This window comes from Triticum aestivum, chromosome 4A (assembly GCF_018294505.1).
Source record: "Triticum aestivum cultivar Chinese Spring chromosome 4A, IWGSC CS RefSeq v2.1, whole genome shotgun sequence".
NCBI lineage: Eukaryota > Viridiplantae > Streptophyta > Magnoliopsida > Poales > Poaceae > Triticum > Triticum aestivum.
Window position 1 is genome coordinate 448,263,205 of NC_057803.1, and position 16,656 is coordinate 448,279,860.

Here is a 16,656-nt window from a genome sequence, read left to right on the forward strand (position 1 = left end):
CCGCGGAAAAGGACTTCTGGGTTGCTTATATCAGTTCATAGACAAGTGAAAGTGGATACTCTAAAATACGCAAGATAAGCGTGAGTGCTATGGATGGCGTTCTCGTAGGGAGACGGGAGCGGATCCATAGTGGTGTATTGATATGGTGAATATGTGGACTCGTGTGCGCCACCTCAAAAGAGTCGCTTGCAGTCGTAGTTCAGGATAGCCACCGAGTCAAAGCTGGCTTGCTGCAGTCAAACTCCACCATCCCTTTGTTGATAATGATGCATATGTAGATAGTTCTGATGTAAGTCTTGCTGGGTACATTTGTACTCACGTTTGCCTATTTTATGTTTTTGCAGAGAGACTTCGGTCTCGCTAGTAGTTTCACGTGGACTTCGACGTTTAGCTTGATACCTCAGCTACGATCTTGTGCCCTCGGCAGGATCTGATAGATAGTCAGGCTTCTCAGCCTTTTTCATTTATAGTTGTCTGTACTCAGACATGATAGCTTCCGCTTGTGCTTTGACTTGTATGCTCTGAGTGTTGGGTCATGAGACCCATGTTTGTAATATCTCGCTCCTCGGAGCCTATTGAATAAACTACTTGAGTCGTAGAGTCATTTTGTGATGCCATGTTGTATTGCACATATCGAGCATATTGTGTGTATGTTATTGAAATGCTTGGTATGTGTGGGATCTGACCATCTAGTTGTTTATCTTTAGTAGCCTCTCTTACCGGGAAATGTCTCCTAGTGTTTCCACTGAGCCATGGTAGCTTGCTACTGCTCCGGAACACTTAGGCTGGCCGGCATGTGTCCTTCTTCGTTCCTGTGTCTGTCTCTTCGGGGAAATGTCACGCGATGAATACCGGAGTCCTGTTAGCCTGCTACAGCCCGGTTCACCAGAGTCCTGCTAGCCCAGTGCTACAGCCTGGATTCACTCGCTGATGACCGACACGTTCGATGCTGGGTCATGGATGCCTGTCCCTGTAAGTCTGTGCCGCTTTGGGTTTACGACTAGCCATGTCAGCCCGGGCTCCTTATCATATGGATGCTAGCGACACTGTCATATACGTGTGCCAAAAGGCGCAAACGGTCCCGGGCAAAGGTAAGGCGACACCCGTGGGAATACCGTGCGTGAGGCCGCAAAGTGATATGAGGTGTTACATGCTAGATCGATGTGGCATTGAGTCGGGGTCCTGACACAGGCGTTTGAGTCCAGGAGCCAGACGCCACCGTCGACAATGACTCCTACTACGCTGAAGGTGCCTACTACTACGTGCAGGCCGCTGACGACGACCAGGAGTAGTTTAGGAGGATCCCAGGCAGGAGGCATGCGCCTCTTTCGATATGTATCCCAGTTTGTGCTAGCCATCTTATGGCAACTTGTTTAACTTATGTCTGTACTCAGATAGTGTTGCTTCCGCTGACTCATCTATGATCGAGATCTTGTATTCGAGCCCTCGAAGCCCCTGGCTTGTAATATGATGCTTGTATGACTTATTTTATTTTTAGAGTTGTGTTGTGATATCTTCCCGTGAGTCCCTGATCTTGATCGTACATGTTTGCGTGTATGATTAGTATACGATTGAGTCAGGGGCATCACAGCAATGCCCGGTGAAGCACTTCCCGATCCAATATTTGGGACTCCCTTTGTCCATCCGCAAGTCATCTACCACGAGTCTCATGCCGATCATCCACAAGCTTGAGCAGAAGTTATCCATGTGGCGCACCTCCTTCCTCTCCCGAGGTGATCGTCTCGCCCTCGTTCGTCACATCTTGAGTGCCATCCCCACGCACTTCCTCACTGCCAAAGCCTTCACCCAATCCATTCTTAAGAAGGCGAACCAGATCATCCGCGGTTTCCTCTGGGCTGGAAGTAAAGACGCTAACGGTGGTCAATGCTTGGTCAACTGGCAAAGAGTGTGCCGCCCGTTATCCCTTGGCGGACTCGGTGTTCATGGTGTACAATGTGTCGGCATTGTACTGAGGACTCGTTGGGTATGGCTGAATCACAGAGACTCCATGCGTCCATGGAGCCACCTGCACATCCCCCAGGACCCGGCCATCAAGGACCTTCCGCGCGTACACTTCCGGGGCCCTTGGCAATGGGCGCACCTGCAGGTTTTGGAGTGACCACTGGATCAATGGTCTATCTGTGGCTGAGATCGCCCCACTCGTCCTCGTGCTTGTTAGCCGTCGGCGGCGCAAGGCCCGCACCATGATCGATGGTCTTCACCTACGCTCTTGGGTACAGGAAATCCAGGGCGCCCTTGGCCCGGCCACCATGGTTCAGTACATGGAGCTCTGGCGCTGCGTACGCCACATTTCTCTCTCCGACTCGCCAGACTCTCTGCGATGGCGTTGGACCCCTTCGGCTACATATTCTACGAGCTCATACTATCAGGCTCTATTCCTGGGTGCCTCCGAGGACCCACACTGGCGGCTCACCTCGAAGCCATGGGCGCCTCTACGTATAAAATTGTTCATCTGGCTTGGTCTGCAAGACCGCTGCTGGACGGCTGAGTGCCTCGCTCGTCATGGCCTACCCCATGAGGACTCCTGCGCCTTCTGCGATCAAGAGGAGGAGACAGTGCATTATCAGCTGGCGGTTGCCCTTTCTCCCGCCAAATCTGGCATGAGATACTAAGATGGGTTCGATCAACCGTTGAGTTACCGAGCAGTGACACCGACTTCTACACCTGGTGGAAGACATCCCGCGACCATTCGTCGTCCCCGGCGCGTAAGGGTCTGGCCTCCTTAATCATCCTTACCACATGGTGCCTCTAGAAGCATCGGAACACTTGCATATTCGATGGCGAGCAGCCCTCTATCTCCCGGCTATCCGACATCATTAGAGACGAACCACGCATGTGGGCTAAGTCCGGCGCTACCGGAATACAAAATATCATCCCTGAGAGCTAGTCTTGGTGGATTCGTGGGGCTGAGCAACCCCATGTCTGTTATGCTCCTAGCTCACTTCCATGCCTTCCCGTGTACATGGCTTAGTGAGCTATTGTAATCCCATGTTGTTCTTATCTTCTCCTATCAATGAAAATATACGCAATCTTTGCGTATTCGTGAAAAAAGAAAAAAAATTAAGATGTATTTATAGATTACAAAGGTGCAATTTTATAAGATAGAACGTAATTTTGTAAGTCGTTTACTCTCTTGTTAATGTGTTCTTTATCTTAGAAAGCTTCTATAATGAATATCATGTAGCGTCGAATTAATAACATAGTTTATGCTAATTATGGTTGTTTCTGCTTATCTTTGTGCCATGATATGAGCTTGGCAATTGATCTCGTGACTTGTTCTTCATGCATTCGAAGAAAGTGACATTGATTAGCAGATAGAGATGACCAAGGAGCTGGTGGATCCCTATTGAAATGTGTTTGTGATCAACATGCAAACTATGTCATCCAGAAATGTATAGAGTGTGTGCCAACACATCATATTCGATTCATCTATAGAAGCTTATGTGGGAAGGCCAAGATGTTATTCTCCCATCCTTTTGGATGCCATGTTGTCCAGGTTATTAGTTTGGGCATTGCACTTTTAACTGGTTTCTATTTTTTGAATTTTCTATCTAAACATTAGTTTTTTCTACATGTGACCTAGAAAATGCTGGAGTTCTGCAAGGGTCTGCAAATTATGCATGTGTTTGTCACGGAGATTCTCAAGTGTGTAAATGAGCTGTCGATAGATCCTTATGGAAGCTAAGTTTTGCAACTAAAGTATGGAATGTTTTAATTGATGAAAACTTGTCTCATCTGAACGTACGCATTACATGTGTTTTATGGACATGTTACAGTACATTGTGAAGCATAGAGGGCCTCATCATCGACAAACTATTGTGCTGAAATTTGCCGGGCAAATAGTACACATGAGATACATGAAGCACTCTTCCAATTTCATCGAGAAGTGCCTAAAGTACGGCGGCTAGCATGATCGCAATGTGGTCATAATTAAAATCCTCTTCGTCGGTGGTGGTCAAACCGATGATCATCTTCTGGTCTCTTCTTAAAATCTTACCACTTTTACCCTACATGCCTAGCAAGAATACATAACTGGTCCTACATTGTCGTCTGGTCATGCAGGGTATGATGACCCACCAGTATGCTAACTATGTCGTGCAAAAGATGATTGAGGTGGCGGTTGAGAGGCAATTCAATGTGATCATGGATGTGGTGATATGCAACAAGGGCATGTTGGTCAACTATACACATGGGAGGCATGTCATTACACATGTCGAGAGGCTCATCAACGCCAGGGCAGGGTTCCCCAGCTCCCTTCCACCAACACCATCCCAATTAGTCTAGCTTTTGTTTTGATGTTCTTTCTTTAGAAATGTTTCCTTTGAGTGTATCTCTTATTCTCCCTTTCGTCCTAGAGCTGTTGTGATTGGCAGCAATTTAACTATAGTGGAACCAGCCGATTTTGTTTCCCATTAGGTGAACTCTACTGTTATTGTAAGAAGAGAAGTGACTTACAGTCTCCTTTGGTCTTAATTAAGACTTGTCAGGCAGTCTTCATCATGCCCCCTTAAGTTTTCCTACCCTACTTTGTTCTCTTACTCATGTAATCCTAAGATTTCCTCGGATCTTGATGGCAATAGTTGGGACCTTGGGTTCCAACGATGTGTATCTCTTGTAGAGCTAGTGAACTGTCAAGAGGTCTCTACCATGTTCCCTTCCCTTTCCCTTTCAGAGGCTCCAGATAGAGTGATCTCTTCCCATTCCACCGCGGGTAGGTTCTCGGTCAAATCCCTTTAAGCTCATCGAGGAGCATCAGACTAACCACTTCTCCGGCGTTTGGCGTGCGTGGATCCCTCTTAAGGTTAAAATTTTCCTTTGGCAGGTTGTCTCCCAGCTGGTGATCAGATCCTTAAACGTAATGGTAATGTAGTTGCGGCTTGTTCTCTCTGTGGAGAGAACACATACATGAAACACATATTCTTCAAAGGTGTCTTATATAGAGTTGTTTGAAGCTACTTTCTATCATGGTTGAACGTAATCTGTAATCCAAATAACTTTGCTGATATGTTTGCTCTTATTGCTAATTTTTTGGGTCAATTCATTCGTGTTTTTTGGACTGCCTTTGTTCGCTCTGTTCATCTCTGCAGATAATTCATAAAAAGCTACTGCCATACGCATATTCCCTAACCGCCCTTTTGATTACCTATTCATAAGGGCAATGCTAGACCTACGTAAGGTCTTGTACGTGTTTTACGTAAACAGTGTCGTGGAGAGAGATTATTGGATCTGTAGGAGGGCACAGGCCCACCCCCGTTAAAATCAGGGGCCGAGAGATTTAGTTGTATGGAAAGTTACATAGGCATTCGTAGGCACTACGTAGGTGTAGGATTATCTTTTTTTTGAACGGTCACCGGGGGGGAAGTCCCCACCTGAATATATTGCTCAAAAAGCTGCCAAAGCCAAGAGTCACCCCTTAACTTTGGCTGATCCAGTTTATAAGGGAAACAGGATCGAAAACCTAAACAAATTGACCCTGTTTATAAGGGAAACCGGGCCGAAAACCGTACAAGCAACAAGGTTACAGAAGAAGAGAGGAAAAAAATGACGCACATCAATGACTGAAGAAGAGAAGAGAAAAAAAGGACGCCCCGAACAAGGGATGACCTAGCTAGCAGACCAAAGGACCAACACCATGGAGGCACAAGTAGAAGAGGGGTGTCATCGGAGGATCACAATACCAAGACTAAGCAAGCAACCTAACGCACCGCACCGGCGTGCGTACCAAACCTCACGACACTACTCAGGAGCATCCACAACCAACGAGTAACAACACGAACCTTGACTGGGAGCTCCGCCACGGGAATTCGGGACGATTAGCAAGTTGGGGAGGCATCTTGCGTCATCGAAGAGCAAAGATGAACCGGAACAACACCAAGAGCACTAAGCTCGCCGCAGCACAATGGCCACTGTTGAACATGCACAACAACATGGCCGACATCGGGGAACAACACCGAGGACGAACACGAGACAGATCGAAGGATGACGGTGAGTGGCTCGACGGAGAGACAAAAGTCGATGATGGGATGGGCGGGCGTAGGTGAGTGGATTGAAGCATGTGTTTTTGCGATACCTTCAGGAAGGTAGAATGACGCCCACAGGAGCCATCATCGCAGGACTTTCGTCCAAAACCATAGCTGCGCTGAACTCTACAACAGCGCCTCCAAGAAGATGAAGCGGTGCCGGGAAGGCGTCGCCGTTGCTGCCGCTGGCAAGGAACCAGGGAAGGGATTTCTCCCGGAGACAGAAAGCCGAAGGTTAGAGGGAACTGCGGCTAGTGGCAGCAGTCCTCCATGCTAAACGCGACTGACACGGGCACAAACCAGACGCAGCTGTAATGCCTGGCCGCGTAAGCGACCAGGCCGAGGGCGCCGGAGCCGCATGGCCCGCCCAAGGCAGGGGAACCGCGACAATCCACCCAGCACCTATGAGCATGGATCTGAAGGAGGGGTGGTGAGGGCGACGGCGGACGTACGCGCCATGCCAGCGGCGGCGCAGCCCCGCCTGGGTGGCGTAGAGCCGCACGCCGCGAACAGCAGGACGCACGACAGGCGGGGTGTAGGATTATCGTATTCATAATGGTTGCCCTTCTACATCAATAAGCTTGCTCGCTTGAGCTGGAACGCCGACGCCATCTCGCTGATGATGTTTAAGATTTGTGTCTCCGCCATCACCCCCGTCTGGCGTGTTATGCCTTTGAACTATGCCTTTTTTTAAGGAACCTTTGAACTTGCTACACGTCGTTGTTCGTTTGTGGATAGAACTTATCGGTTAAGCTGCCGACTTGTAAAAAAAATTGACTGGTTTGGGATCAGGCTGTACAGTGTTTGGTTAAGCTTTTATTTGGTCTTTTCACTTTTTTTCATGATAATACGTGTCTCTTTGATATCATAAGCCAAAATAACACCCTCATACTATAGTATCATATACTCCATGTAGCTACACAGTTCACTCAGGTTTTGGATTCAGAAATATAAGTACATGGTGATTGATAGCGATGCATCATTCAGGTTGTGGTGGGCAGAATGTGATGAGGTATCGGTTGGCCTTGCAGCGGTTGAGGCTTGAGGCGTCGTCGAAGGCGTAGCTGTAGGCCCTGGGGCAGATGGCCTTGAACAGGTGCGAGAACATAGTGGGCTTGCACGCCGCCGGCGTCCCGTACTCCCCGGTGCAGCAGTACTTGTCGCTGCCCATCGCCAGACACGCGCTCCGGCAACCGGCCACCCTCCCTTCCCGGTCCCTCACCTCCAGCGCCGACGGGCAGCAGACGTTCAGGTCCGCCCCGCACGCCGCCACGCCGCACCCGCGGCCGCCACCGACCGGCGTCATGGAAACCGGCGCGTTGAACCCGTCCACCAGGCTCACGTCGTAGAAGTGCATCGGCGACTGTGGAGTCCCCAGCGTCATCTCCACCACGGTGGTCGGGGTGGCGCCCGGGGCGCCCCCGCACCGCAGCACGCCGCCGCAGTCGCCCGTGGCGCACTTGCCCATGCCGCGCGCGTCGAAGGAGCAGCCCCGGCGCGGCCACACCCGCCCCGACCACCCTACTGGCACGTCGAAGGTGGTCTCTTCGCCGGGGCCGAGGTGGAAGCCGCCCGACTGCGGCGTGGCGTGGCCGGTGGTGCCGAGCATGGCCGGCCACACCGACTCGGCGCAGTTGTTCACCATGATGAGATGTATGCGACCATTTGCCGCAGCCGCCGCTGAAAACCATCAGACAAATGCATTAGGCGTACGGACATTACATCACCGTGCACATACTCTGCATTGAAGTTCGCTGCAAACAAAAAAAAACTCTGCATTGAAGTTAAAGAACTAGCTAGATGATGATGCATGCTTACGAGTACTAGTGATTGCCATGGAGATGATGACACTGATGAGGAGAAGGAAGAGCTTAGGGGAGGCCATGGCGTCTGCGTGTGTGTGTCTTGCTCTGAGCTCGAACTTCGAAGTGGAGCAGGGGGTGTGGTGGTCTTACTCTTAAGTAGTATAGTAACCATACTGAAAATAATATTGCAAAGAAAACCTATGAAATTTGACAGTTGAACCACTTAATAAGTACTGCTACTTTGTTCCTGCATGAACCTTTATTTATTTGATATTCCTTCTTTCTTTCTCTCTTCCATGTCTGAAACAGACAAAAGTTTAAGCTCCAGTGCATTCAAGCTGCACTCTATGCAGTTAGTTATCTGAACTGAAACTATGCTATGCTGGCTACTCCCCTGCAAACGTGCAATGGAGATTAAGAATTAGACTCTGAAGATCAATTCTTCAGGCTAGCTGCTAGCTTAATTTCATCAGTGAGTGGGCTACCTGCAACTGCATCTACATATCTTGTAGCCGACAATCAGGTCAGGGAGATAGAGCAGACTCTAAAGGTGTACGTTCCCCTGCAAATACCAACTTTTCTTTTCTCCTTCTCCTTTGGGGATTGCTATCTTCTTCTTCTTCCCTCAGGATCTATTCCTTGCTTGTGATTCGGGTTTCTTGCTTTATTTTCGTCTACTTGGCTACCTACTGTGCTGTAGATTTGGATAACTAACGAAAAGAATGAGCCAGCGGTAGCCCCAGTTCGTGATCATTGGAATCTCTTTTGCTTTACTCATGTCGATCTTACGGAAGTGCGTGCGATCCGGCAACATATCAATTTGATTCATCACAAAGCACACATGATAAAGCATGTAATGTTGAGTACTCCTACTTTCGAAATAAGAAAGGCGGACTCTTCCAGTCGATCTCACTGTCGCTGATGATGAGTCCCTTTTGTCTTTCCTTCAGACTGAAGAAGCCAAGATTATGGTTCAACACAACAACTGAACTCTGAAGACCCAATTCAGTTCTACCAGACCAATTGTTCTGGTTTATAATGATAGATGTACATTACAGAACACATTTTTATGAAATTATCCATAAAACATAACACTGAACAACAACAAATAAGCGCGCACAACACAAATACATATGTGCGTGCTTCTACATACATGTATTACATAACGAATTGAAGAACATGTACACGGTAAGTTACTTTGCAGGATTAGCTACATCACAGTTGAGAAATGGTACGTACTAACAATCAATGGTATTATAATGAGCTTAACTAGTTTGATCAGTTGTTACTCTTGTGTGAGGTCACTCTGCACGCATCTCCTGTATATGTGTGTAGGGTTTATCTATCTTCATGGGTCCAGTGTTGTTGGTGTGCCAAACAGGCGCCGACTGAGTGCTGACCTGCTGTTAACTGTACTGTCACGCTCAGTGCTCTCGAATGCAATCACTGAAATCGGACTCCCCTGCAGCTGATCAGCAGTACTGTACTTGTGATATTGATGATGATCCAAGCTTGTTTCAAGTGCTTTCATCATCTTGAAGCACTCGTCAGACTCATCGCCCTGTAGAATGTTAACACGTACGGGGTCAATGATTATATATACATCCTATAGGGAAAAAAACAAGAGTGTCAAGGGACGTTGTTGTGAATTTTTTTTACCAATCGACAGAGTGGAGGGATAATGAGATGGGCATGATCCTGCAGTAGGGCCACACACCTGAGTGCAGCGGCGGCAACCACAGAGGCGTCAAATCGGAGAAACGAGGGCTCTGCATGATGTACGTGGTTAAGACAAATTGAATTAGAAGGAAAAAGTTACAAGAGAAATGACAAAAATATAAGATTTTCTTAGATCGAGTGATCTAAAAGATCTTATATTTCTTTACTGAGAGAGAAATTGATTAATCAATCTGCAGGTAGCACAGTACCGGAGAGGGATCGAAGGAGGAGGCGGATGCAACGAGATCGATTGGCGGCGGCGGTGGTGGGAAGCGGGAGGAGGTCGAGGTAGGAGTATGGGGTGACGCAGGACAGCCGCCATTGGAGCGCCTTGAGCAGCGTCAGCTCCATGTCCCGGATGGTCGACGCCCGGAACGAATGACTCGTCACCTCCTCCATCTGCCATCCATCACGCATATCATCCATCATTAATTTATCAGGCCGGCCCATGAAATACATTAATTAACCTTGGGTCGAATTTGCATGCATGGTTGCATATCTTTTACGTACTAATCACAGGGAGCTCGTGATCGAATATAAAGCAATCGATCGGATCTAGTAGTGCACGTACGTACCTGTAGATCGTGGAGGGATGGTATGGTGACCTCGTCCAACTTGCATGCAACCGACAAGCACGCCACGCTCACCAGTTCCACCATCCATACCTCCCAACTCTGCCATTAGGTTACATATATGCATGCAACATTTTAGTGACATCGATCGATCTATGAGCAAAAATAATCCCCCAGAGAACAAACGCAAACATGAGATAATTTAACACTAGCAACAAGATAATTGCAGGACTGACCAGATGGCAGTTGATGGACAAGAAGCGGTCCAGATAGTTGGCCGCGTTGAACGCCGTCGCAGCCGCCAATCCCAACCGGCTAAACGCCTGCATATATGCATGTATGTATTGATGCAACGAATTAGCTCGTTAAATGTTAATGACCAAATTCAACAAAGTGACCGAAATTCGAAATGCAAAACCTCATCAAAGGAAAACGAATGAACTGTAATACTAGGACATGGACGACGTACGTAGATGATGTAGTGGACGGCTTTGGCCCTAGCGCTTGACACCCCGCCGTGCTGATGATGGTCGTGTAGGAGACGGTGGATGTAGGCAGCCGATCCCACGGGCGCAAAGCATCGCTCCCTGGCCTTGTACGCCATGGCCAGATCAACCACCTGCTGCACATCGTCAACGTCGCCGCCGGATGGTGCTGCCGGTGGTGGAATTGGCGTCGAGTCGTCGGCGAAAGGGTCTTCGTCGCAGTAGAGAATGATCCCGCTCGCGTCGTCGTCTTCCATCGGTGTCCCCGCCTGACTGCACATATGCATGCATGCACGGAGCAGTAGCGCCGCCGTCTCGTCGTGTAAATATACGATGGAGGAGCCACCTAGGTAGGGATGGAGGAAGAAGGCGACTAGCTAGGAGCAGGGTGGGGCGAAGTTAATGGAGTTGGACTCATGGACCGGGCGGGCGATGCACGTACGCACGTAGTGGATGGTGCCTGCCTTAAAAACCGCACGCCATGGCGTGGCTGGCCACCAGCTGGGGTCGTTACTGCATGCATGCACGCATGCCGGACTCTCTCCCACTTGCATGCCTGTGGATCGCTTTTTCAGGTTGATTCATCAAATTAAACAAAAACAGGAGACAAATGGAAACTACTGTAGGTACTTAGCATACAGCAGGTAGGCAAGATATATAGCGCGCTGAAATAAGTGAAGATTGCAAAGTGATGGAACGCATGAACCCACAATATGTTTGGTGGATCGACGATGAAGCGTACGTATATCTCACGTGACCATACTAAGTGGCCGGGTAGGGAGCATCATACTGTAATGTAACGTACAGCTATACGCATGCATACGTCGACCGCACATTACCTGGATGTACGCACCAATAAATGCACCCCATTCCAATGCGGCGCATCCTGACACGGCAGTCAGTCAGCTTGTCAGTATATCTTTGTCAGTGTAAACAGTCCACCTGCGGCTGCGGCTGCGGCTGTAGCTCCAAGATCGATCGAGTAGGTACAGCTGAATCATGATTGAACCATGATCGATCAGGTCTTCCTGGCTAGATTTAGATTTGGCCGTGGTTGCGGTTATAGAGTTTTTGTTTTTCTTCAGTCAAGGTTTTTTTCAAGAAACCGGCAGAAGCACTCTCTTTCAAAGGACTCAACTCCAGTGACGGACTGCATGATGCAATTGGATCACTGACAGGTGGACCAACCTACTTTTCAATTCACATGTCAGTGGCTCAACTGCATCTTGCAGTACGTCAAGATCTCTGTCCCTCTCAAACGAGGCTATCATGTCCTTATCAGTTGCCCGGTCTTCATTAAATTCATGCCGATTTCATCCTACGTCTACATGAAACTTAAGATGCCGGAGCCTAATAAAATCATCACAATTTCCAGCATACCCCAAGACCGCGCTAGAAGGAGAGGTCGTCAACCTACCTTCCATGACACAGATTACAGTACCACCACAGATGAAGTAGTGCCGGCAACACAGAAGATTCCCTGCCCAGACAAGGAGGAATCGGTAGCCCGGATGACTCCCATTGACCCATTTGGCTCCACCTGCATGGCATCGGCTCAGACCGGCTAGAAGCGCAACGAAACAAAGCATTGACAGGCTCATGCAGGCTAGATCGGTGCCACATGCGGAACATCAACCCAGTTGCGTTGCTGCTTTCAGTTACAAACGTTTTATTCGTGTTATTCTTCATTAGCTCGATCATATAGATTATGAATAAAGGTGTTCCATTACATCCTTTATGGCTTCCTTTATACATGATCGCTAACACATACACATAAAACGTGTTGACCCCATGCGGTAGGCTTCGAGGAAGCGGCTAAATATCCACCATTAAACCCGACTTGGGGGTTGCATCATAACAATGGACGCCTCCCCGGTAGCCAGTTTAGGTGTTGGATCCTACGACCTTTCGAAAACTGCCAAGTGCCCGGGGGCTGCATCAAGGTACTGACCTTCGTTTTAAAAAAAAGGCACATGCTCATACCCAGATCGCCCTATCTCTTTACTTTGGTATCCTGAAAATTAAGTCCTAACTAGAAGTTGAGAAGCAAACCCTAATCCATCATGGATACCTGCCAAAGGCTAACTCTGACAGTTGTGCCTGGGTCGGACCGTTGTGCTCCTTTTCGGCCTGCGCGTCGTGTATGGCAGTTGCCCGTATCCATCCTTTCTTGGCTACTCTTATATACTTTTCGTTCCGTGCGTTGTGTGCGTTCTCCACGTTAACTGGTCTCTTTCCTGTTTGGTCTCGTGACGCTGCCATGTGGCTTTATTTATAAAGTCGGGCTCTGGCCTTTTCTCTAAAAAAATATCTTTTTCAGTTGTGTCTTTGCCAAGTTGGCCTGGGCCTTTATACGTGATTGGTTGGGAGTGAATTTGGCCCCGTCCTCATTCACTGAGTTGAGGCCCCTAGCCTCTGTGTTGTTGGGGCAGGAAAAACACCTCTTTTAGGTGGGGTTCCCAGCGCTCTGTTGGGCCCTGTGGACCACTAGATACAAATTTACAATTGAGTGTATCTTCCTTAACAGACCGGCTGATTGTTTGTTTAAAATGTTGATCTTTATGCAGCAAAGGAAATTATTGACTAAGGAGGTTGACCATGTCGTTGTGGAGGAGTTGATTTCTAGAGTTCGTGTGTCTGCTTCTCACCTCGCCCAACCGCCTGGTGCTACTTGAGGCTCTCCATCAATCTTCTCCGGGCTTCACTTGGTCTTAGCATGTTAGGTTGTCGGCATACGTGCCGTGCGTTTTGGCCTATTGGCGGTGTATCTCTGTGTTAAACTTGAACCTCTGTGGGTGTCATTACTCGCGTATTAGTGTGGTTGGTAACCTGATGGCTTTATCTATAAAGTCGGGCGTATGCCTTTTCTCTAAAAAAAGACTAACACACGCAAGTCGGATCCCCAAGGGGCTCTTTTTCTATACAATCTGAGGCACGGGCATGTGGTTTGGCTGGCAAGGGGACTTCTTAAGGCACACACAAGACTTCACAAATACGAAATATGAAAGAGATAAATAAAATAATATATAAAAAAGTGATGTTACATTGTATCACGCTCAACCGAGCCCATTACATACTAATTTCCACTCTCAATCACGTTGAGAAGTTCGCAGGCCCCAACAACATTACTTGGCATCTGCTAGGAGTTCATCAAAAACATGGCGGTCTCCTGGCAACCAGGCTTTGGTTGTGACGAGCTCCTTCAGATTCACATCAGGAAAATGAGCTCAAACAAGCGCCAGCAACATTCAGGATCCCTCGGAGGCACTGGAGAACTGCCACTCGTTGATACAAGCAGGACACTCTTGAAGCCTCGTCGGGAGGGGGGATTCCAAGTCAGGAGCGAGGCTTGGATCATGGTAATAGAATATCCCAACCGCTGCCAAGCTCGGCCCGTATTATGTCCTCCAAGTCTGCCAAGTGGCGAAGCCACTCCTCGGCATCCTCGAGGCAGATCTTCGAAAGAGGAACTACAAAGCATAGAAGATTATCATTAGCCAACGGACTATTGCAAAAAGCACAATCAATTGGCAAAGGGAAAAAAGCAAATTCAAAGATCAAAACTTACGCCTCCCGCGGCCTCCAGATGCTCGCAGTGCTCTTGTGCCTGCTCGAGCTCGGCAACAGTTCTGGACCTCAACCTCCTAAGCTGCACCACCTCCTCCTCCAGTTTCTTAAAGACCATATTCCAGTTTTGCACTGACAACTCCAGCGTACCAACTTCATTGCAGAGGAGACCCTATCCACCCTTGTAGAGCATAGCCTGGGCCTGCATGTCTTAGATGACCTTCCGCTCCGTCACCACGGCAATTTCTAGGGCCTTCCTCAGCTTCTGGGCCTCCTCATCCGCCATACACGTGGCTTCTTGGGCCTCATCATGCACGCGTTGGCCGTCATTAAGTGTCAGCTAGAGCAGTGTAGCTTCATCGGAGGTTGTAGGGTATGCTACTTTTTGAGCTTGCATTAGTTTTTCCCTTGAAGAGGAAAGGGTGATGCAGTAAAGTAAAGATAAGTATTTCCCTCAGTTTGAGAACCAAGGTATCAATCCAGTAGGAGATACACGCAAGTCTCCAATCTATCCATCTGTACAAATAATCAAACACTTGCACCCAACGCAATAAAGGGGTTGTCAATCCCTTCACAGTCATTTGCAAGGATGAGATCTGATAGAGATAGATATAAAAGATTACTAAAACGTAAAACAAAGTAAAAAACAAATAAATTGCAGCAATTTTTTTTTGGTTTATAGATCTGAAAATATATGATGGAAAATAGACACGGGGGCCATAGGTTTCACTAGAGGCTTCTCTCTTGAAAGAAAATAATACAATGGGTGAACAAAATATTGTCAAGCAATTGATAGAAAAACGCAAAGTTATGACAATATCCAAGGCAATTATCATGAATATAGGCATCACATCTATGTCAAGTAGACCGACTCCTACCTGCATCTACTACTATCACTCCACACATTGACCGTTGTCCAGCATGCATCTAGAGTATTAAGTTCATAAGAACGGAGTAGAGCCTTAAGTAAGATGACATGATGTAGAGGGATAAACTCAAGCAATGTGATAAAAACCCCATCTTTTTACCCTTGATGGCAATAATACAATACGTGTCTCGCTACCCCTACTATGTCACTGCGTGAGGACACCGCAAGATTGAACCCAAAACTAAGCTCCTCTCTCATTGCAAGAAGAACCAATCTAGTTGGCCAAACCAAACCGATAATTCGAAGAGAAATACAAAGATATTTGATCATGCATATAAGAATTCAGAAAACACTCAAATGATATTCATAGATAATCTGATCATAAATCCAAAATTCATCGGATCTCGACAAACACACCGCAAAAGAATATTACATCAGATAGAACTCCAAGAACATCGAGGAGAACATGGTATTGAAGATCATAGAGAGAGAGAGAAGAAGCCATCTAGCTAATACTTGTGGACACGTAGGTCTGTGGTAAACTACTCACGCTTCATTGGAAGGGCAATAGAGTTTATGTAGATGCCCTCGGTGATCGACCCCCCTCCGGCAGGGTGCCGAAAAAGGCCCCAAGATGCGATCTCAGGGGAACAGAGGCTTGCGGCGGCAAAAAAGTATTTTGGTGGATGCTTCTGGTGTTGGGGGAATATTTGGGTATTTATGGTGAAGATTTGGGTTAGGAGATCTATGGGGGGGGCACAAGCCTAGGGGCGCGCCCCTAGGGCTTGTGGCCTCCCCGTAGGTCTTCTGGCCTCCTCTCCAAGTCTCCTGGGTGTCTTCTGGCCCAAGAAAAACCACCGTAAAGTTTTTTCCGTTTGGACTCCGTTTGATATTCCTTTTTTGTAAAACTCAAAAACAAGGGGAAAACAGAAACTGGCACTGGGCTCTGGGTTAATAAGTTAGTCCAAAAAATAATATAAAATGGCATACTAATGCATATAAAATATCCAAAACAGATAATATAATAGCATGGAACAATCAAAAATTATAGATACGTTGGAGACGTATCAAGAATCCCCAAGCTTAAATTCCTGCTTGTCCTCGAGTAGGTAAGTGATAAAAACAGAATTTTTGATGTGGAACGCTACCTAACATATTTATCCATGTAATCTTCTTTGTTGTGGCATAAATATTCAGATCCATAAAATTCAAAATAAAAGTTTAATATTGATATAAAAACAATAATACTTGAAGCATATTGATAAGTCTCCAACATATATATAATTTTTTTATTGTTTCATGATGTTATATTATCATTCTTGGATGTTTCACAATCATTTTATAATCATTTTTTGGTACGAACCTATTGACATAGTGCTCAGTGGCAGTTGTTGTTTTCTGCATGTTTGTTACATCGCAAGAAATCAATATCAAACGGAGTCCAAACACAAAGAAATTTTTTGTGGATTTTTTTGGACCAGAAGACATCCAGCGGGCCAAGGAAGTACCGAAGAGGGAGCCCGAGGTGTGCACAAGACACCAGGGCGTGCCTGGAGGCCCAGGCACGCCCTGGTGGGTTGTGCCCACCTCAATGGCCTC

General features: G+C 47.4%; 2 protein-coding genes across 2 annotated transcripts; both read right to left on the reverse strand.

Annotated features, from left to right (window-relative positions):
* Positions 1-6,840: 6,840 nt before the first annotated feature.
* On the reverse strand, positions 6,841-8,201 carry LOC123082063 (thaumatin-like protein). The gene is made up of 2 exons (XM_044504489.1): positions 7,860-8,201; positions 6,841-7,721 (listed from the first exon to the last, which is right to left on the reverse strand). The coding sequence occupies exons 1-2, from the start codon at positions 7,924-7,926 to the stop codon at positions 7,021-7,023; spliced, it is 768 nt and encodes a 255-aa protein (XP_044360424.1). The 5' UTR covers positions 7,927-8,201; the 3' UTR covers positions 6,841-7,020.
* Positions 8,202-8,899: 698 nt separating this feature from the next.
* LOC123082064 (putative cyclin-D7-1) lies at positions 8,900-11,036 on the reverse strand. Its single transcript, XM_044504490.1, has 6 exons — positions 10,607-11,036; positions 10,374-10,460; positions 10,141-10,239; positions 9,775-9,964; positions 9,506-9,615; positions 8,900-9,407 (listed from the first exon to the last, which is right to left on the reverse strand). Exons 1-6 carry the CDS (start codon positions 10,907-10,909, stop codon positions 9,195-9,197), a joined length of 1,002 nt encoding a protein of 333 aa, XP_044360425.1. The 5' UTR covers positions 10,910-11,036; the 3' UTR covers positions 8,900-9,194.
* Between the last annotated feature and the right edge of the window lie 5,620 nt (positions 11,037-16,656).